Source organism: Aspergillus flavus, chromosome 7, assembly GCF_009017415.1.
Source record: "Aspergillus flavus chromosome 7, complete sequence".
NCBI classification, from domain to species: domain Eukaryota; kingdom Fungi; phylum Ascomycota; class Eurotiomycetes; order Eurotiales; family Aspergillaceae; genus Aspergillus; species Aspergillus flavus.
Window position 1 is genome coordinate 183,252 of NC_092404.1, and position 21,228 is coordinate 204,479.

General features: G+C 48.5%; 8 protein-coding genes across 8 annotated transcripts; 4 read left to right on the plus strand and 4 right to left on the minus strand.

The window, feature by feature from the left end:
* The first annotated feature begins 98 nt into the window (after window positions 1–98).
* On the plus strand, window positions 99–3,436 carry F9C07_2143243 (isoprenoid synthase domain-containing protein). Its single transcript, XM_071509183.1, has 6 exons — window positions 99–1,322; window positions 1,392–2,076; window positions 2,128–2,282; window positions 2,348–2,514; window positions 2,580–2,839; window positions 2,940–3,436. The coding sequence occupies exons 1-6, from the start codon at window positions 1,093–1,095 to the stop codon at window positions 3,249–3,251; spliced, it is 1,809 nt and encodes a 602-aa protein (XP_071366799.1). The 5' UTR covers window positions 99–1,092; the 3' UTR covers window positions 3,252–3,436.
* Window positions 3,437–3,652: 216 nt separating this feature from the next.
* F9C07_5201 (putative mannan endo-1,4-beta-mannosidase A precursor) lies at window positions 3,653–4,678 on the minus strand (the record flags this gene model as incomplete). The annotated part of the gene is made up of 1 exon (XM_041287134.1): window positions 3,653–4,678. One exon carries the CDS (start codon window positions 4,676–4,678, stop codon window positions 3,653–3,655), a length of 1,026 nt encoding a protein of 341 aa, XP_041149830.1.
* Window positions 4,679–4,859: 181 nt separating this feature from the next.
* F9C07_5202 (uncharacterized protein) lies at window positions 4,860–5,547 on the plus strand (the record flags this gene model as incomplete). Its single annotated transcript, XM_071511324.1, has 3 exons — window positions 4,860–5,016; window positions 5,124–5,188; window positions 5,419–5,547. The coding sequence occupies 3 exons, from the start codon at window positions 4,860–4,862 to the stop codon at window positions 5,545–5,547; spliced, it is 351 nt and encodes a 116-aa protein (XP_071366800.1).
* Window positions 5,548–6,192: 645 nt separating this feature from the next.
* Window positions 6,193–6,947, minus strand: F9C07_5203 (uncharacterized protein; the record flags this gene model as incomplete). The annotated part of the gene is made up of 3 exons (XM_071511325.1): window positions 6,193–6,399; window positions 6,509–6,793; window positions 6,915–6,947. The coding sequence occupies 2 exons, from the start codon at window positions 6,945–6,947 to the stop codon at window positions 6,551–6,553; spliced, it is 276 nt and encodes a 91-aa protein (XP_071366801.1). The 3' UTR covers window positions 6,193–6,399; window positions 6,509–6,550.
* A 1,273-nt stretch (window positions 6,948–8,220) lies between these two features.
* F9C07_5204 (putative mandelate racemase) lies at window positions 8,221–9,336 on the plus strand (the record flags this gene model as incomplete). Its single annotated transcript, XM_041287238.1, has 1 exon — window positions 8,221–9,336. One exon carries the CDS (start codon window positions 8,221–8,223, stop codon window positions 9,334–9,336), a length of 1,116 nt encoding a protein of 371 aa, XP_041149831.1.
* Window positions 9,337–9,983: 647 nt separating this feature from the next.
* On the plus strand, window positions 9,984–11,724 carry F9C07_2280458 (uncharacterized protein). Its single transcript, XM_041294791.2, has 3 exons — window positions 9,984–10,559; window positions 10,633–10,990; window positions 11,047–11,724. The coding sequence occupies exons 1-3, from the start codon at window positions 10,046–10,048 to the stop codon at window positions 11,219–11,221; spliced, it is 1,047 nt and encodes a 348-aa protein (XP_041149832.1). The 5' UTR covers window positions 9,984–10,045; the 3' UTR covers window positions 11,222–11,724.
* Window positions 11,725–11,954: 230 nt separating this feature from the next.
* Window positions 11,955–14,104, minus strand: F9C07_1832588 (transmembrane amino acid transporter protein-domain-containing protein). Its single transcript, XM_041294797.2, has 9 exons — window positions 13,791–14,104; window positions 13,682–13,695; window positions 13,543–13,615; window positions 13,152–13,483; window positions 12,953–13,096; window positions 12,682–12,896; window positions 12,432–12,629; window positions 12,235–12,378; window positions 11,955–12,181 (listed from the first exon to the last, which is right to left on the minus strand). The coding sequence occupies exons 1-9, from the start codon at window positions 13,955–13,957 to the stop codon at window positions 12,095–12,097; spliced, it is 1,374 nt and encodes a 457-aa protein (XP_041149833.1). The 5' UTR covers window positions 13,958–14,104; the 3' UTR covers window positions 11,955–12,094.
* Window positions 14,105–18,300: 4,196 nt separating this feature from the next.
* Window positions 18,301–20,261, minus strand: F9C07_5207 (adenosine deaminase family protein; the record flags this gene model as incomplete). The annotated part of the gene is made up of 5 exons (XM_041294798.1): window positions 18,301–18,501; window positions 18,559–19,045; window positions 19,109–19,139; window positions 19,194–20,063; window positions 20,117–20,261. 5 exons carry the CDS (start codon window positions 20,259–20,261, stop codon window positions 18,301–18,303), a joined length of 1,734 nt encoding a protein of 577 aa, XP_041149834.1.
* Window positions 20,262–21,228: the final 967 nt, after the last annotated feature.

A 21,228-nucleotide genomic window follows, 5' to 3' on the forward strand; every position in this document is an offset into this window, starting at 1 on the left:
TTAACAGTAAATTCTATGGTGCGGATACGAACAATTCCCAGGACTTGAGCTAGTTTGGAAAGAAGGTGTCTGGTCGAATTATCCATTATCTGATAGAAACCTCGTTGAGAAACTGCCAAGGCCAATCAGTCCCCCGCAAACAAGACAAGAAAAAAAGAAAAAAGAAAAAAGGTCGCGTGGCGTTCATGCTATTGCCAGTGGCGGATGATAGATCAAGTTTCCACGACCCAGAGAAACAGTGCGAACTAGGCAGCCTAGGCGGCTAGAAGTGATGGCTATATAGTATGTCGGTCTTTCGAGAGCTTCGTCAATAGGGATCTCAATACGGAGACATGTATGTGACCTAGAATGATTATTAATTTCCTCATGCGCCCCACATACCTTCCGCTTTGAAAGACGACGATCACTAGATCAGTATTTACTATTACCCCTGGGAAAGTCTGGTACTCAAGCCCTCGATAATTGCTTTTTCAGCACTAGCTTACTGGACAGCCATTAGGCCAGACATAGAGCGGAAGCACGGCAAAGTTTATGGTGGATATAAATGCGAGCTCCTGTTTGCCTAATTGCTATTCCTTTCGTTTTCGACCACCTTGCCCTTCTTTCCATAGCCTATCGTCGGAGAGATTTCTGCTCGTAAAGAAAACAGCTGCAATGAGTACCTATCAAGGCTATCCATTCCAATTTTCCGAACCAGTAGAAACAATTGGACCTGCGCCAGACCGCTTCTACAGTACTCTCCCGGTTCGTGTCTCAAAGTTCTCCGATCAAATTAGACTGGCAGGAGAGAAAGCAAAGGAGACATTGCCAGCAAGGCTTGGAATCGATTCCAAGTTATTGATTCGCAATGGTACATTGACTTCCTGTGGCCACGTTGTCTCGTGGATGTTGCCAGAATGTCCACCACATTTGATACCATCCGTGGTGGAATTGGCAGAGCTGATCTGTTACTTGGACGGTAGGTGTGCAGCTCGCTGGGGCCATAGTTCCGTGCTTATGTAGAGGCAGATATTACCGACACGCTTGACAAGCACTCTGTAAGTTATCTATTCCCCCATCGGTTTCCTTGCTACCAACACCCAAGAGCATGATATGATTCTTGCAGACGTGTTGGCTGCTGTGAGTGCAGGGAAATTTGCAACATCTGAATGCAGCTTTGTTCCCGATGCCTTGGCGACACTCAGCAGTTTCTTTGATATATGGGACCTGAGCACAATTCAAACGAAATTGAAAGAGTGTTTCTCCGTGCAAACTGCTCATGTCGACAAAACTATGTCTTTTGATCAGTATAAAATATTCAAAATCAATCATTCAGGAATGAGGTACCGCCCGTCATCTAAGCATGTATTTTTGCTGTATGTGCCAGGCTAATGAGTATTCTTGTGATTTAGGTTCATGGCAAGTATCATAAGCCTTACCAAGGGCCAGCGGGTTTCTCCACAGGAGATAGACTCTGTGTCTTATTTCGTCGACAAAATCCTACTGAGTAGTTCACTGTTAAACGACCTTTACAGCTTTCCCAAGGAATTTGAGGAACATAGCTCAGCAGGCAATATGGACACGATTGGTAATGCGATGGCATTGCTTATGTCCGGTTACGGCTACAATGAGGATGAGGCTGCGAACATCCTTAAGCGAGAGATCTCAGAGCTCGAAGAGCGGGCGCTCGAAGAATTTCACGCCTGGCAAAACTCTAACTTGACTAGATCTCCTAGTCTAGTAGGATATGTCTTCACAGTCATGACTGCCGCTGGAGGATTTAACTATTGGATGTCCCACTCGGAGCGATATTTTCGCACAGATTTCACAACAACCGCCGAAGACCGCGCCAGACTTGTCAGAAATCCAGATTCTTGTCTCGGGTGTCTTCAGGGCTATCCAGCACCGCTCGCGTTGAACGGTCACAGTACATCAACAGTGGAGCTAGACGCTGTGTCTGAAAGCCATGTTTCTGGCTCCGATAGTAGCTTAACGAGCATGACAACGGCGAGTTCTCATGTCTCTGTTGACGGGCTTGGGTTCTCGGGTATGGAAATCGGTATTACCGACAAATTCCAGAAAGCTGATGCACAAAACGTTTGTCACCTTGAGTAATGTTGCTTTTGCGCCTACTAATGAGGTGAACAGTTATGCATGGACCCGTATAACTACATTAGCTCTCTCCCTGGTAAAGGAACGGTGGCCAAACTGGCTGATACACTGCAGACCTGGTTCAAGGTACCGGCGGGATCAACTGAGATCATCAAAACCTGCTCGACAATACTTTTCCATAGCTCTCTAATGTAGGTCATCTCTCCTGCAACTAGTTATCGGAGCTTCCATTTGACAAGCTCACTCAACGCATCAGGCTGGATGACATTCAAGATGACTCGTCAAAACGACGCGGAATGCCAGCGGCCCATGTCATGTACGGTGTTGGCCAGACGGTCAATTGTGTGTCGTATACTGGCGCTAAGGCATTTTTCCTCTGTGAGGAGCTGAAGAATGCGAACGCATGCAGGAAAGCCTTGTATGGTCAGTACATGCCCCTGACTGTACGTTGTCGATTGACTAGATCCCTAACTAGGTTATATCTATAGACGAACTGGATAACCTCTTTTCGGGCCAAGCGCTCGAACTTCACTGGAAATTCCACAGGACATGCCCTTCAATGAATGACTACATTATTATGATCGACAACAAGACCGCTGGCTTCTTTCGGCTAGTTCTACGGATGATGGCCGCAGAAGCGTCAGTGTCAATGTCTCTCGAGAAAAAGAACACATTGCTTCATTTTATTACCCTTCTAGGGAGATACTACCAGATACGTGATGATTATCAAAACCTGGTATCTGACGAGGTACGTTCGCAATGTAGCGCTCTGTCTTGACCAGACGCTTTCAACATTACATTTAGTACTGCATAGGCCATCGATATAGCATCTGCTAACTATGACATAGTATGCGGCAAAAAAGGGCTTCTGCGATGATCTATCAGAGGGAAAGTTCTCATTGATCTTAATCCATACGTTGAATAATAGTCCAACTGCAGACAGAATTCGCGGGTTGATGTTTGGTGGGGACAGGGCTGGTATGTCCCAGGAAATACGCTCGTACATACTCTCCGAGATGGAGGCTGCCGGGAGTCTAGAGTACACCAAACGTATCATCACGGAGCTTTACGAAACACTTTGGAGAATGCTGGATGAACTTGAGGCTACACTTGGGCCAAATACCTTGCTGAGGGCACTGGTTCAATTCTTGAAGATCTGATAGGATGTGCAGCTACGTTGGGCAAGTGAATTTGCTTTTCGCATCCGGAAACTATATCTAATCACATAAATTGGGATAATCGATCCTTATAATACTCCCAGGCTACTACTTTATCAAAGAAAAGAACTACGGGCTCTGCTACAGTGCTACAGTTAATTTCCCAAATGAAAGATACTCGAGTTTAATTGATGTAAGGCCTGCGCGCCCAGTAGAAGAAAGTAAAAGATTAGACCCTGCCACTCTCGCAGAGGACAGAATGACTAAAAGAAACAGATGAAGGGTTGGACAAGTCACGTTATAACTTGACAGTCGGTTTTGTCGCGGGGACAACACTGAGGAACATACCAGCCCATGGACGTCGAATGGAATGAAATGCCCTCGCTATCGACTGCTAGGCCAGTTTAAGCATTGTTCCAGGCAAGCTTGGAGCCACCATCGAGCGTAACAACCCTGGTGTTGTTGTACACGTTCTGTAGGAACTGTCTGGAGTTCTGCTTGCCGTCCTTGATGAATTCATCGTTCCACACCATCCAGTAAGCCCAGTTGACCTTATCGCGAGCCTGAACGGTGGGATCGGGAACGGGACCGACTTCTGCCAGAGCCAAAACTCTCTCGTTGTTGGTGACGGCCTGGAGCTTCTTGTATTTGTCTGCGAGAACGCCATGGTCACCAGCATTGGCGTAGTGGTCGACGGTGGCGATGTCACACTTATCGTTTCCGGGATACCAGTCAGCCTCGGCGGTGTTGCATACCCAGACCACGTTGTGGAGGTTGTGGAAGCGAGTGATGCGGTCGTAGATCATATCCCAGAGCTTCTTGAACGGGGCAGGACCCTGGGCACCCCACCAGAACCATCCACCCTCGGGCTCGTGGAGCGGGCGGAAGAGAATCGGAACATTGGCCTGATCAAGGCGCTTGATCTGGGCGGCGATGGCATCGATATCACGCAGCAGGAGGCGATAGTTGGTTCCGTTTCGACGGTCGTTGACGGCATCGGCAACGTTGAAGCAGGTGGCCTTGGTGTAGAATCCATTGTACCACGGCTGTTCGGCGTTGTCGAGCAGACAAGTCGGAGCGTACCAATGCCAGACCAGGGCGTTGATTCCGTTACGATCTGCGTGCTGGATCACATCCTCGACGGCGTGGGACTTGCTGCCATGAGCAACCGCCGAAGGCGAGTAATACATGAAGTCGCTACCCAGAATCGCAGGGGCCACTCCAATGTTCTGCTTGACCCAGTCCCAGCTGCCTGCATCCTGCTGTCCGGAAATGTAATGCGATCCATACTGTGACTGGATGTGTTTCAGAAGCGCTTTGGCGCCGGGGGTGGCCGACTTGTCAATGTTGTCGTAGGACAGACCCTGGCCGCCGGCGGCACAGGCAGTAGAGGTGAGGAGAAGAGAAAGGAGGGAAAATTTGGCAAGCATTTTGGAATATACCAGCTATTCTATGAAAAATGAGCGAATGACTTATAGAATGGACTGATTTAGTACCTCAAACATCTCGGACATGCCCTGCCCTTTATATGTTGGTAGACCTCGAAGATCATTATCTGTTTGGTGAAGAAGAGGCTCATCATATGATGGAGGTGGGCAATTAATCTTGTTCATGACGATCCATGGACACTGCCACCTTTGCATCCTGTTCTTTTACTGTCTGAGGAACAGTAGAGTCTGTATTCTCCAGTTCTTCGTAAGCGGTGCCACTATCCCCTCGCCCCCACAGAGGATCCAAGCGGGGGCACCGGATTCAATTTCTCTTCTTCGTATGTTATTGGTACATTATAGAGCATGCAATAGGTCAACGGGCACTATTAGCTCCTTCCGTGTAGCGCAAGCCAGGTGATGCGGCAGATGTATAGGTGTCTCAAAGCTAGATCGCTGCTGGTGCGTTTCAGTCAAATCATTGACAGCTTTGTCCGACTCCAGGCAATCAAGGTTAGTCTGACAGTGGCTTAACTAGACAAGGACAAGGATATGAGCCCCACTGCTGATGTGATCTATATGGGTAATGGTATACATGTAGGGTTGAAGCGCGTTAAGCCTACCGTTCGGGGCAACCCCCGTTTGGCTCCACACACACACACGGCAGCATCGGATACGGATCTATATTGCATTTTACAAGTGTTGAGGAACCATTCATTTGTGTTAGCCGCAACTTGATTAAGGGTTTAATCGGAAAACTGACCAAATTCTATTTTACTGACTCGTTTGAAAGAGGGGCCATCGTTGCGGTAAATTCTCCGACGATCCGCCGAAAAGATCCAAAGGGTCCTTTTTTTTTTTGGACTTCTTAACATGTCGTCCGGTATATACTTTTTTTTTTTTTTTAATAGCCTTGAGATAGACCTGTTTGATCTGTTCAATTGCTAACCTCCCTTTTGTGACTGAAATTCTGCTAGAGATAATGCCTCTAGAGATCCCTATGTCGTAAACTCAGTGGTTACCTGAGACATGAATATATTAGCGTCTTAGTAGAGACATGGGGAGGTGATCACCGTTCACATCTCCCTCTTGGTTGATAATATCGCCCACCAAAAACACCACTGTCTACATGAACATTGGCTGATATTTAACGCCAAGTGAAATGTATACGATTAAAATTCTAAACAATGGGCCCTCCCACTTTGAATGCTAGAGATCTGCAGGGACATTATGGAATCTTTGGTTGGCATTGCCCGATAGTGATTCGTAATGCCTTGAAGCTATTATCAGAGAATTACCTACCATAGGACCCACCCTCATCTTTGGCTCAGTATACTTTAGCGTGCTTAACGCTTTCTAGAAATTCTGGGCCATGGTCCGTTTGTCCGACTCCGAAGAGTTCGTAAATGCGATTCATTTGTATGTCTAATTATGTTGCAGCATATTCAAAGAAGGAAAAAAGCTATTCTGGGGAACAAAGCGCTGTATAAGGGGTTCATGATTCCGGTAGAAGAATTTCAAGGCACAGGCAAAGACCAAATCGGGTACGGGACGATCCCCTTGCCAAGAGAGGATGTTATCTTGTCAATTGCAACAGCCGTTCCTGATGTAGGGTTAAGCCCTGCCCAACAGTACAGTTGAAAGACTCCCTGGGCTGCGTTGGTTGCTGCCATGGTTTGACTGTGTTTCGAACTGAGACAAGGTACTCGGCAGTTGCGAACCCCCTGTAACATACGATCTAACATAGTTGACTATGACTTGTGGTCAACGATGCCTTCAATTACCTTGCAGGACTTACAGTACAATGCAAGAGATAACGATCCATAAACGCACATCTTGCAAAACATAAAGTAAGCCGGACTCGGACAAGATATCCTATTCAGTCGCGGAAACCTTGATAACACCGAGAACCTTACGGCGTCCGGGGCAGTCTCTGTACCCTGAAAAGACCGAAGTTCGGTGAACAGCAGCGGCACCCAAATCGGAGATTTGCCGTTGGCCGGACGGATGGTAGATCGTCTTGTCGTAAGGCTTGGCCGATGTGTATTCGTTGATATAAGTCCAACCGGTTGCCGGAACTACCTCCGGGATGGAGACATTTCGCTTGCTTAGCGGATTCTAGGAAGCTATAGTTCGATGTTCATAGAAGACACATGGGTATAGAAATTCGTCATCTGAAACATGGCTTGTTCTTAATTAATCATAGCGTCACCTGTACCGTGTTACCACGTTTTCTTACCTTGTTCGTGGATACACACCCTACAATGTACATAAAATTAATATAAAAATCTTTATATTTGCCCCAGTATCTGGCAAGGGTACTATTCCTTCGGGTCTTTGGCCTCTCTGTCACACAAAGTAAGTATGGGGACCACGGCCAACGATCTACCTGTGTTTCCTGATTTTATACTGAGTCGACAGTGGTCATCCCTTGTGTTTCTGTATGGTCTATGCCCAAAAGGTCAAACATAACAGCATAAGATACTGTGGCTGTGTGAGCTTGCAATCAGGTTCTCTGATTCTTCCGTATCTGAAGACCTCGCCCCAATGATAGCCACTCCCTACAAGAATCACATCACGTCATCTTCCCTATTTAGCATCGACATCTGTGGATGGATATTGCAATGGGAAATATATTGCTTGCGCAAGCGTTTCCAACACCTTCTATTGAGGATCTGGTTGATGGGATGGCGGGGACGATGAACGAAAATGATAAATGGCTACACACGGTCTGAATATAATCAGTCATACGCAGCTTATGCTGTTGACCTTGCCAAGAAGCAGCGTACACAGTGAGCCATTTTTCTTGAGCCAGTATCGGAGTCCGTTTTACCTCCTTTGAGGGGGTGATCTTCACGCTGTATGTCGCGTCTTCCATAGGTCGTTAAGGAATGTGGGGCTGAGATAGCAGACAATTTCAAATTTAGCAATGTTCATTGGATAAAGAGATAGATAAATCATGAGCGCTGGATCTCCCACGGGGGCTATCATCTGCCAGAGAAGGCAGAACCGGCAACACATACTGAGCACAGGCGCAGAACCTCGAGATATCAATGTGCGGGGAAGAAGTTATTTTCCCCCTCACTGAACCAGTCCGGTGAGCATTCCCATCTAAGCTACAATTTCCCAGATTGCCAAGGTGTTATCCTAAACTTCCCCGCAGGAACTTTGATAGCTACCCAGTCACAGCCCATGCACCATGGGAATATGGAAACGGTAATCCTCCCGACACCCATTTGCGCCTGAGTAGATGAGAACTCGAGTTTACTCGGGTATGCATTCCGTAGGACTGCACCTTATGACACGTCTGATATGTACGAGAGAGGAAATGTTTACCTTCCACTGACTTTACAAGCCGAGGGTGGCCACAATCCATCCGGTACCCTCGCCTTCATTCCCGAGATGCGAGACTAAATAACAACTAGGTTTGCCCCCAGATGTTACTCCGGAGGTTTGAACTTTTGGTCTGTCCTTGTTTAAAGCACGAGAAGGCGTATCATTTTACATTCTACCCCGACACGACTTGCTCCAGCAACCCAGCGAACATGTCAGACCTCAAAATCGCACGGATTGATGTTTTCCAAGTTGACCTCCCTTACTCAGGGGGTGTCTACTACCTCTCTGCCGGGCGAGAATACCGAAGCTTTGACGCTACCATTGTCCGGATAACCACTGACACCGGCATTGAGGGCTGGGGAGAAAGCACTCCCTTTGGCTCCAACTACATTGCTTCTCATGCACGCGGTGTCAGGGCTGGTATCGCTACAATGGCACCAAGTCTGATCGGTCTGGACCCTCGACGAGTCGACCGTATCAATGATGCCATGGACGATGCCCTGCTCGGACATGAAGATGCCAAAACAGCAATCGACGTGGCATGCTGGGATATCTTTGGCAAGTCGGTCGGACTGCCCGTGTGCGAGCTTCTGGGTGGTCGCACAAACACCCGACTGCCATTGATCTCTTCAATTTATGTTGGAGAGCCGGAAGACATGCGTGCACGGGTTGCCAAATATCGCGCCAAGGGATACAAAGGGCAATCGGTCAAAATCTCAGGCGAACCTGTGACTGACGCCAAGCGGATCACAGCGGCTCTTGCCGATCAGCAACCGGATGAATTCTTTATTGTGGATGCCAACGGTGGATTGTCGGTGGAAACCGCTCTACGGTTATTGAGGCTGTTACCCCATGGCCTCGATTTCGCGTTGGAGGCCCCTTGTGCCACCTGGCGTGAGTGTATCTCTCTCCGCCGCAAGACAGATATTCCGATTATCTACGACGAACTCGCCACGAATGAAATGTCCATCGTCAAAATCCTTGCGGATGACGCCGCGGAAGGTATTGACTTGAAGATTTCCAAGGCGGGTGGTCTGACCAGAGGCCGCCGTCAGCGGGACATCTGCCTGGCAGCGGGCTACAGTGTGAGTGTTCAAGAGACGTGTGGCTCGGACATCGCATTCGCTGCGATCGTGCATCTGGCTCAAACAATTCCGGAACGATCATTGCGTTGCATCCTGGAATGTCGCGATATGGTTACGGTGAAGACCGCGGATGGAGCGTTTGACATCCAGGATGGCTTTGCCACCGCGCCAACCACACCAGGCTTGGGAATAATGCCGCGCTTAGATGTGCTGGGAGAGGCTGTTGCTAGCTACTTTTAAACTGTATCTAGCTGGTTGACCTGTTTTGAAGAGAGGGCAGAACTAGTCGTGATCATGTTGAATTGAAACCGTTTAGTACCATAAAATGTGCCATACCTTTAGTTGAACCGCGCCGCGTAGGAGTAGCAGAACACACCTGTGCTTAGTGATCTGTGAAAAGCATGCCTCCCAAACCCTCGGTTTCCCTGCATCAACACAGAGGAACCTTTCACCTTCAACCTACAAAATTGCCGATCCTTGTACCGAGACTAACCCTGAACTGACACACTTAGAATAGGTGCTACTCCCGCTGCAGACCCCAGTGACTGAGATTGGAAGGTAAAGTGAGCTCCTTCGCTAACAGAAATTTGCTTGTATGAACGAATCAATATCTCTAGAAGGTGAAAAGGTCTCGGGTTCTCAGCCGATGTGGTCGGAGGAAGAAGAACCTGAATTGATAATACACTCGGGATCACTAGCCCCAATTTGGTGAAGATTATGAGAGCACAACATCCGGTGGGAGGAGGAGTATAGGCTATAGAGCCAAGTATACGTTCAACTTTACCATGTCAACTTCTTGATATTGGTTTCCCCGCACAGTTAGTGGGGTAATTGTCGTCATGGATGTTTGTGCCACTGATAAATAAATGGGATACCTGCTTCTACCTTCACATATTACGAAGCCAATACTCAACAACCAAAAGAATATCCCACCGGAACACAAACAATCATGACTCAACCACAACCTACATCCCGCCAGGCTTTTCGTCGAACGGATGATCACACTCCTGGGACCCCCAAGGTGAAGCTAGTCACCGAAGCAATCCCTCCCCTATCCCCCTCGGGAGTCTTGATCAAGGTCCATGCCGTGTCGCTCAATTACAGAGACGCCAACATTGCAAACGGCGGCAACCCTTGGCCGGTAGTACCCCATGGTATCCCCTGCAATGATGCGGCAGGTGAGGTGGTCGCTGTCGGCGAGAGGGTGAAGAACCTGGCGATTGGGGATCGGGCAGCCCCGATCGTGGATACGGAGAACATCACTGGACGGGAATCGACTCGGTCTTGGTTAGCGGCCGATGAGGATGGAGTACTAGCAGATTACATCGTGTTCGATGAGCACAAGCTATGCAAGCTGCCCATGTACCTCAACTGGGTCCAAGCTAGTCTTATTCCTTGCGCTGGAGTGACCGCGTGGGCGGCGCTGAAGGATATGGAAATTGGTCAAACCGTTCTGATTCAAGGTCTGTCTTCTGCAACTGAGAGCTAGGCATGTTTTCCTTTTTCCTTTTTCTTTTTTTCTAACGACTCGTTAAGGTACTGGCGGCGTGGCCATGTTCGCGCTCAAGTTGGCGAGAGCTGCAGGCCTGAAGGTGATCATGACCTCCTCGAGCGACGCAAAGCTTCAGAAAATGAAGGAGCAGTTCCCTACCCCCCCGCTGTTGACTGTGAACTATTCCAAGAACCCCGAGTGGCATGAGGAAGTTCTGAAGTTGACTGAAGGAGCCGGTGTTGATATCGTTGTCGAAGTTGGTGGATCCTCCACGCTGGTAAAGAGCATGAAATGTACACGTCGTGGCGGGATAGTTAGCCAGGTGGGATATCTCAGCAAGCAGAATACCAGTGAATTCGCAGAACTACTCTCCGTTCTCATTGACAGGAGGGTCATCCTAAGGTGAGACTTCATTCATACCAGGATCACGGTTGAGCAGTGGCTAATGCTCACTATAGGGGAATCAACGCTGGTTCTAAGCAAGACCAAGACGATCTTTGCGCAGCGCTGTCCGCCACACAAATCCAGTTCGATGATATTATTGACTCAGTTTACCCGTTTGAAAAGGCCGATGAGGCGATTGAATATATTTGGCAAGGTAAACAGGTTGGAAAATTGGTGCTTCGGCTATAGTGCTCCCTGCTAGCTAGTATGTATACCGAAGAGTTTTAGGACAATCAGAAAAGTTTTCATAACCCTCGAAATCCCTTTCCGTTCAGATATTTGAGAAAAGGGTGTCAATACCCATGTATACCGAGTCAAAATGGAATCAGATGGCGATCTGTGAGCGATAATTATCCTGTGGATGATGCGATGTATTTATTATCTCGGAAGTTGGGCCCTCTGGAGATATATATCTTGACGCACCGATAAGGCAGCGTAATGTAGCATGATCTTTTTCATAGGCATATCTAGCAGTTTACTCAATAATCCAGTACAACGAGGCTTACTCTGCATTTTACGGTATCAGGGCACGCTTATTCCGGCAAAAGAAGGCAATTATACAGACCCGGGTGACCCTCCAGCATCAGTCCACCACGGTCGCGATTCGTCGTCTCTCAAGCATGCCCTAAAAACGAATAGTCTCCACATAGACAAGCATCGAGCATAATATATGAGTAATAGTAAGAAGGAGTTCTATCGCTACAAGCTGCTAAATGAAGGTGATCAGTGACAACCACATAATGCATACCGACCATGATCGAATGCGAAGAATTTATGTTCATTTGACTTCATGTCATATGCAAAAAGTGAAGCTCTCTAAATATTCTATGTACAGTACAGATTCCTTGCCGGCTTCTAAGATGCCGATCAAGATGCTAATATATATAGTAACCATTAGAACAGCCTTGAATCTGGTGACTGGGCGATGGCCAAGTCCCAAAACTATAGGCCCGCTATAATCGAAATGACTGTTTCTAACATGTCCTTCCCAAGACCTTCTCGTAGGAAGTCATTGACACGGTATGTGTGTATTGTGTGGGTGGAGGATGCCGTAGACGACGATTAGATGGCGTTGTTGGCGCAGGTCCAGCTAGAAGAAGAGGAGTTCTCGTGGATCGATTTACCCGAGACGTAGAGTCCCAAACCGCACTGCAGAAAGGTTAGTATCATAGTGAGAAAAGGTGAAGAGGGTGAACACATACAATGGCGCAGGCGATGCCGAGGATGATCAGGTTGACGATGGTCAGGAGAATCTTCCGGGGAGAAGAGAACCAGACTCCCTTGTTCATGATCAACCAGAAAATGGCTGGGAATCCATAACTGAACCAACTACCGAAGAGAGCACTCTGTTGGGGATGAATTAGCAATAGACAGTGAACATGGGAGTAAGAACACATACAATCAAACTCAGAAGGTCGTTGAAGACGGGAATGGACTCGGCAATGACCCATGCGATCACCCACAGGGCGAGCGCAATGCCAACCCAGGTTCCAACAGCAAGAATGCTCTTCTGGTGCATGTGGTCAGAGCCACGGAAAACGCGAACATAGATGTATTTGCAGGCAACGTGGCCGTAGATAACACCAGCAATGACGACCTATGAAGCAGTTAGGACGTTGAACCGGGGAGAGAGCCAGGACTAAACGCACAGTGGGCATAGCAATGCCGTAAGCGACCTTCTTCATGACAGGTCCTGCAGACGAAAGGGCGGGGGATGCCACATCTGGGCCCGCATAACGATAGGCGACGATCGCTGTGACGACATACATGGACGTGTCCACCACTTGAAGCATGGTCAACGACTTAGGGAATTCCCGAGGGTCTCTCATCTCGGAGATGAGTCCGAAGAACGCAACATGAGTGACTGTGACGATGTTAGGAGAAGCTGTACGACGTGTCAGAGAGGTGGTCAAGTCATACTGTAGGCAAAGATAATGTTGCACACGGCCAAGAATGCATCCTGGAAACTAACGTCCCTGGTTGCATCAACCTGGACATGATCGGGGGCCTGGACTCCAATGGAAATCATGGTGATAAAGGTTGCTGCGATGATACTGATACAAGCTGGAAGGGCTGTCAGTAACGGTCCAGAAGATGCCCAGATAGTGGAAGTACTGACAGACGATGGACATATAGTACACCTTGTTCATGGTACGTGGAAGGGCGCCGATGAAGCTTACTACCATTCCAATGACGGCGAAAACAATAGTGCAGGTTCCGTGACCGGTGATGGTGTTGAATAGCACCGAGAACGTAAGGATATGGCTAGCCATCAGGAAGATCAACAAGAGTAGTTGGCCAATACCCATCATTTCCCGTCCAAAGCGACCCAAAATAAGCTCTCCGGCGTCACCCATACTGTGTGTTTGAGGGAAGCGAAGCTTAAACTGTCCGATAACATAACCTGTGTACCATGATACGCCGGACATTCCGACAAGAATAATAACTCCGCTGAATCGATTGTCAGTCTTTCTGTTGCTATTTGAGTTATGGTGTGAAGTGACACCTACGGAACAAGTCCTAGCGTTGCCATCGCGGACGGAAGAGAAAGAATGCCTAGGGACATATTCTCTGCGATCATCACTACATGGGCGGATTAGACAGCATGCTCAGAAGTATAATTCAGGAGCTGACCGTAGGACTGCTTACACATTCCACATTGCCTGTAGTCAAATTGCTCGAATTAGCCACCGTATTGGAAGCACAGCGCCATTGAAGCACAACGGCACTCTTTTTTGCACGAGCATTGGAAGCTTACCACCAACCCATAACACGATACTTGACTTCTCCTTCTTCCTCGTTGCCGAATGGGTCGTTTGCTGGTACATCCTCACTGTATTCCTTCTTCTCCACGTCGGCATAATGGTCATCATAGTTGGGGCCATTCTGAATGGCAGGCGACTCGGCGTCTCTGTGTACAGTCATATTGTCGATGGTGATGGATGAGTCGCAAAAGAGATCGTAAGGAGAAAGAACAGAAAAACAACGGCGCGCCGCAGTATTTTAGGAGCAGCTAGGTCCACTGGGGAGGCGGTTGGAGTCGGATATAACTAACAAATAGACTCAAATCCCCAACCGAGCGGTTATGTTCCGTTAATAATTTTTTTCTCTTTTCCTTCTTTTCGATATTCTCCATAATTAGGGTTTTAGGTTTAACTTTTGCCTCGGACTCCATCCAGAATTTTCTGCACCAGAATCTTATTGGTCAATCATGCTGAGTCAGCACTTGCGGCACACCTTAAAACTCTTATTCTCACGCCCGAAAGGGCTAAATTTTTGCCCTAAATCCGTGACGATGATCTCACAGTGCAGATCTCGCGGTTCTTTGCCGCATTCCGTCCCCCCCTGGTTTCTTGTCTCGTTGGAATGTCCGGAGGAGTATCGTTCACGACCGCCTAAGATGAACGAATACGGAAGGAAGGCTAGAATGATTACAGAACAACGTTCGGCGAGGCTGTGTGCCACCGTGCCTAGAGTCCCACGGCTGAATGTGGAACACCCGCCGAGACGCAGGACAATTCGAGTCTCGCATTGGCTCACTGGGATACCTTCCTTGCAGAAAAGTGGTGCCGATGGGCCGTGACAGAACACCTCCTGTTCGGCACTGCTGATAACAGCGGCGTCTGGCGGAAAATCTCCTCCACACCGGGAGGCCAATGAGTGATTTTCATAACGTACGGATTTTACCACCTCGGTTTCCCGACGATAGGAAGAAAGAGAATTTCTCCACGTCTGTACGTCACCGGTTGCCTCTCTACGGTTAGTGAGGTTAGAACCGTGGAGTGAGACAACCTCCGCATGGCCACCTGGACTCGGTCTGGGGAAGGGACTTCCTTCCATTTACTATTATGTAATTGATATGTTATGTAACTGGTACTTCTTGGAAGGCGCTTGGCTGCCTGGAGTTGACCGGGGTAGTAGGAAAAAAATCCATGCCCAATTCGAGTGTAGTATTGATTTCGGTGGCGAGACCTTGAGTGCTGCCATCTAGGTAGGCAGGAAAGCATGCCGGATCCGGGCTGGCCGAGAAGGTACGTCACCGGAGCGTTGCATCGATATCAAGGGGAAAATAGGAACAAACACAATGCGAATCAAATATCGTTTGTCTTACTTGTTGCGGATTTTTCTGCGCAAGGGGTGGAGGCGAGGCGTATACCACCTTAGGGCTTGTCGTTTGATACCCTTCTCCCCGCATCGCTACTCCGGATTTACTATTTTTCGACTCAGGTCGGTTCACTCTCCAGTGGGGGCCGGACTCCGGGGGAAGAGGCGATGGAAGAATCGCTCTCCTGGGGAAGGACTCGGCACGCAGTTAGCGGCTGGTTTGTGCCAATAAAGACGCCGTGTTGCGGAATATGATGGGAGATTCTCCAGTCGGTACCGCTGCTCACATGCACTATCTAATTTCTACCCGGTCGGTTCCACCGGTATGCTGCCGGTCCCCCGGCCCGGTGCGCTTCGGTGTAGACTCGTGAAGCCGGTGGAGACCTTGATAGTTCATCCTAGATGCCTTCCAGAACTTCATTGTGTTGTTCGGATTCCGTCTTCCGTCGTGAAAGGCACGCTGCGATGCTCTGCTACATCTGTACCAGACAGCCCTCAATTGTCTCTGTAGATGCTGCATCTACTATCTACCTTAGAGGTACATACAACCCACTAGTCATTAGGAATAAGGACTACCGGCATACCGATTCAAACTTGCTCCACATCCTTAATAATCTAGATCTGGATACAAGTTTGATATCTGTATCTAGAGCGGAGCCTAAATGAGCTATCGGGCTTCTGCTCCACCGAGATAGTGAGATAGGCCCTGTTACTCTAATAGAATTATTCAATAATCATCATTTTCGCTTGTTTAAGCTACTATATCTTATCATTATCACACCCACGTTTTCCTAAAAATGCCCGTTGCCGCGCTTAGCATTGTTCGAAACACTATCAAACCTACCGGTGCAGATCTTTTCGTAGCTTCCATGCACTTCCTCTTTTAAATTACCTGACTAGGAAAAGGCCTGACCGAAGATCTTCCGTACTCTGATAAAGATGAGGCATGGTTGCCAAAAGTCCGTGAAATAATCGACCTTTTGGGCAAACGCCGAGAATCCAATACAACGTGGTCAATTGACCCGAAACAATGATCATTGTACATATTATGCGTAGCACATTTATGTTGAGAAAAACTTCTGGTTCGCACGTTCGGCAACACCGTGAACCACTCGTTACAGTCGAAATCTCGGCGGCCAAGACAATGTCGCCACATTCGGCCGGATGTTCATCTCGCTTGTAAGAATCATAATGATATCATTTATGGTGGATACCAACATATTGGAAGATAATGGTTAGCCGTCACACGCTAAGACCGATCCTCATAGACTTCATTATTTATGCTCCATCAAGGGGCATTGGACTTTTAGATAGAAGGACGGAGTTACTCTAATTATAATATAAACGATTTCCGGTCGGCGTGTATGCCGGCGGCTTGGCTCGCTACTCTATATTGGTTTATTTGAGCGAACGGCGTCATCAACCCCGGCTCTAAGGTAATAGATTGAAAGTTAGTAGAATGGCATCCTTGCGGACCTAACTTATTTAACATCGCGCCGTCTGCTCGCACTAGTGGAAGATGCGATGGCACTGTTGTCTTCGTATACATTCCTTCTCGCTCGGACACTATTTCTCCCGTCTGTCTCCCGTCTGAGATTGGTCTGAAGTCCTCTTCCTTATGATAGCATTGCTCACTGCTATCTCACATCTGTGTTGTTTTAACCGTGTATTGTCTTTTTGTCGGTTATGCTGTGGTGAATGCTGCCATGTTTCAGGCTACGAGATGTTCAAAGTCACAACTTGAAGTTCTATTGGATAACCATCTTGGATTCCTTCGATAATGATCCCAGACCCCTTTATCGAGTCGCTATGTTCTACAAGGGTTAGGTTGACAAAGCAACACCTATAGATTTTCTATAGAGTTGGATAACGTGTATGACAGGGATAATGAGTTAGCTTCAGCCACCCGCCAGCCATTGTTGACGTTATTCGTGGCCCTAGCCGTCCTCCGACCGGGCACTAAGAATTGGCAACACCAAGACAAGAAGCTTCTATCAAGATAGCTTGTTCTGGTTGGGCTTCTCACTGCGCAAACCCGAAAGCCTCACCCTGAAGCTGAGCTCACACAACCTCAATAGTGGATTATGGAACAGCAAGAACGATGTGCCCAAATATGGGTCTCCTTGCGGTTTGGTCCGCCAAGCGCGCGTGCCGATAGCAAATACAGCTCTTTTGCATCGCTATATTGATCGACGATGTGAATGAGATGCATGCGTCATGAGTCTCCCGATCGGCCATTGGCATACATATCGATATGTGCATGCGTTCTGAACTCGTAGCTTGTGACACTTGATTCGAAGAAACTGAAATGTCCCTTCGCCGTTTCGAATAAGCTACGTCTGTCAGTTTATGTAGTACTCCACTACTTCTTACGGTCGCATACGCCTGGGGATACATGGAGAAGCCTCTTACCTCGAAGGATAGTGCTTTGATAGATGCTCTACGACATACCAGGCAAATCAACGATGTTTGAGCGAATATCGCCGTGTCCTGCTACTACGAGAAGCTTGTCACGGTTCAAGGTCGTCAAATCGTACCGTTCGCTAGTGTTACCAAGTCCACAGGGCTCAGGGGCCCTACCATTGAGTGCTCCACAGGTAGTCGAGGATTGATAGAACACTCAGGCATGTCAAGAGAAAATAGCGTTGAGGGCGATTACGAGAAAACAGACGGAAACAGTGCTACAATCGTTGACTTCTTGTACAGAACGATATAGCCACAACGACGAATAATCTTCACTTCGAGGCAATTGTAGCCTGTGTCGACTCATACATCATGGCAGTGAGCTTTAGAAGCACGTGGCTGGACTCGTGGAAATTGGTGCCCTAAGAACATAATCTCGCTGGACTCTGCGCTGCAAAGATGACGAACACCGGGTATTTTGTGCTTCGAGACAGGAATACTACCAACGGGCCATGATGCATAATTGGCATGCAGTGACATGTATTTTGATGGCTGATGGTGCATCCATTCGTGAGTACTCGAGCATCTGGATTAGACTTGGACCAGGTCGTTCTTCGATCATTGTGGGCTTCATCTACCACGAGGCAAAAACGAAATCCGAAATAAATATGTATAGTGTGAATTAGCTAATATACGGCAACCAGATGGAAAGCTAAGGTATAAGCCCAGCATTCACTGGCCCAATCATGCTATCGGAGGCATCAGAGTGCCTCCGTGGCGTAACGGTCTCCATACTCCTTCACAACCCACTCACAGAAGGCCTCCCACTTCTCGTTCCACTGCTGCAAACGCTGGGCCTTAATGCCGTCGCCATTCTCTCCAAAGTCGATATCACGAAACCATTCAACATCGTTCTGATCTTCGAAGTTGCTCCAGCGGATGCTGTTGTGCGCGAGCGCTCCCTATTACTTGTTAGCATCGTCTTATTCAATACAAAAAGACTCCAGGAGAGAGCCTACCAGGCCAGCAAGACCAATGTTATCGAAAGCTTGGATTGTCTGATAGAAGTCGTAGCTCAAACCAGCTGTGTTTTGGCCAAGGATCGCCGGGTCGTCGTTGCTGATGGCGGTCGGGATACCATGGGCAATCATTGCCGGGAGGGGATGGTGAAGGATATCGGTGGCCAGACGCAGGACTTCGTTAGAGATAGGGCAGACTTCCACCATGATACCATTCTCGATCACCTCATCAATCAGCCTCGGGTGCTTGTACAGGGAGAAACCGTGTCCGATACGGCGTGTACCGAAGAGGACGGCATCGAACAAGTTTTCGTCGGTCGAGTTTCCATCGCCGAGAGTTTCGCCCGCGTGGAAGAAGAAAGGAATCGTGAGGTTCGACTCCTCGGCCTGTTGCTGGAACCAGATCAATTCGGGTGCCATATCGGCAAGCGGACGGCCCAGGTCTTCCTGAGCGACCACATCGTAGCCTGAAAAGAGCTGTGGGTGTCTAATATTGATCTGTTAACTAACAAGAACTTTCACATGGTTCAAGTTGGAAAGGGAGTCTCACCTGCGCTTCCGTTCAAGAGCATTTCCCATGCCTATGCAAACTTGTTAGACACAGAGAGCAATGGTCTCGGCAAGATACTACTTACTCTTGGTCAGCGCAGTACGGTTCTTGCCTCTGTTGTCAGACCAGATGACTCGCGCTCCCCAGAAGTCTGCCCCCTCGGGAGACTCCTGGAACTTCTTCAGCTCCTCCAGTAGGACGTTCCACCAAATGTCCAGATCTGGATCAAGGTCTTCCTGACCCTCCTGGACCAGCTGGCCGCTTCCAGAACGGATTTCCACCCAGTTGATGTGATCCTCAGCCAGGCGCGAAAAGAGTTTCTTGTAGAACGTCCGCACAATGGGCTCGTACGTGAGCATGGTGCCTGCGGGGCCGAAGGCTGTCTGGAAGACACGCCAGATCTCATCGACTCCCAATTCGTGACGTATAGACAGCTCAGGAGAGATGGTCACCTTGGTTTTGACGAAGTCGATGAATCCCTCTTGACCACCCGGGAATGTGTTGGCAGCCACAGTCACGGGGATTTGCGTGTTAGGGACATAATCCTTAGAATGAATTGACGATACATTGGTCGCAATGGTATGGTTGACATGGGCAAACGAAACGGAAGCATTCCTGCGATTCTCCGGGGTGGACACATCCTGGGAGGCAGAGACGACCATACCCTCCGTGTGAAGAATGGTCTCTAGAATGGTGTCATAGGAAAGCATGGCAGGCAAATGCGCATGCAAAAGAGCACCCTTTGGCATGTGCTTGACCACGTCCCAGAGCTTGGTTCCATTGATCAATGGCCGGGCTTTCGGGAAGACCTCACCGGCGAACCTCTCGTCGGTATCATTCTTCTCCGGGGTTCCAGGGACTCTCCAGTAATCGTCAATTTCCTCCTGGCGAATAGCTGCCACGATGGCGTCCGCTCTCTGGGCTACAGAGGAGAGGTTTTGACGGAAAAAGTGATCTACGGCATGTTAGCACCTCCGCCCGATTTTGTTAATTCCCTAAGGTACAGACCTTGTCGCTGTCTCTTCTCGAATGCGATCAATGCAGAGCGGGAGCGGAGATGCTTTTGCACCGCAAGACTGTTGACATCAGGCACACCAGTCTGCGCTGACACCAAAGAGAAGAGGAGGGCCGCCGTCGTAATGAGGAACTTCATGATGGGCGAGTGCCACTGGCGTGGTAGAATCGGCCGTGGAGTTGCGCACGGAAGGCTGGCATGATGGCGTTATCAAAGCTATATATACGGCGTACCTTGTCCCACAGACCTAATCGGAGTCACGCTATCTTGGCCAGTTAGAGGAGGCATTTAAAATGTGGAATTTAGATCTACGCTTTTGTTGCCGTTCTGACGATAGTCAGACCATTCTCAACTGCGGCTGATCATCAAGGCAACGGGGAAAGCAAGGAGCCCAGCTACATATGCACCAATTGCATTGAAGACCTAATCGTCGAGCAGCCCGCATTTCATAGAATCCTGAATTTCTGATATCTAACGGATTATTATTACGAGAAGCATTGGTCAGATCACACGTACGGTGGAGACTGAAGTTTGTCATTCGTATCGGGGGCAGTTGAACAGTGTCTTACCAATCGCGGCAAGGCCGTCGATAGTTCGAACTTCTTGCATAATATTGATTGTTGATTGATAGGCCAAGGGGACTAACGCTGCAGCTTAGCCCAATCTGCGCCATTCAGGTTACATTTTGCTCATGCTTGATATTAATCTGGCTACCCTAATTCTCTTGGCAATGCGAAATTTTCACTAAAATTCCGTGCTGACTCAGACGTGTCTCACTTCCAAGGCCGTTAATTTGCTGGCTAAAGCTCGTGTGGGTCTTTCCTGCCACTCAATTTATGGAATCTCCTGCAATCCTTCGGCTCAGCTTGACCTTCACCCAGTGCTCCGTCAGGTATGTGCGGAGTAATCGAACTGGCAAAGCAATATCTCTCCAGCGAGAGAACACTGCAGTCTAGCCTGCAGTCTGACTCGCATGGATTACCTATGTAATTTGTACATTCTCCATTTTTGAGGGTTGAAGCTGAACAGTCTCCTTCCTTCCTGGTCCTGGTGTGGGCGACGGTATACAAGGGTCAAGCCTGGCTGAACATTCAAATACCAACCG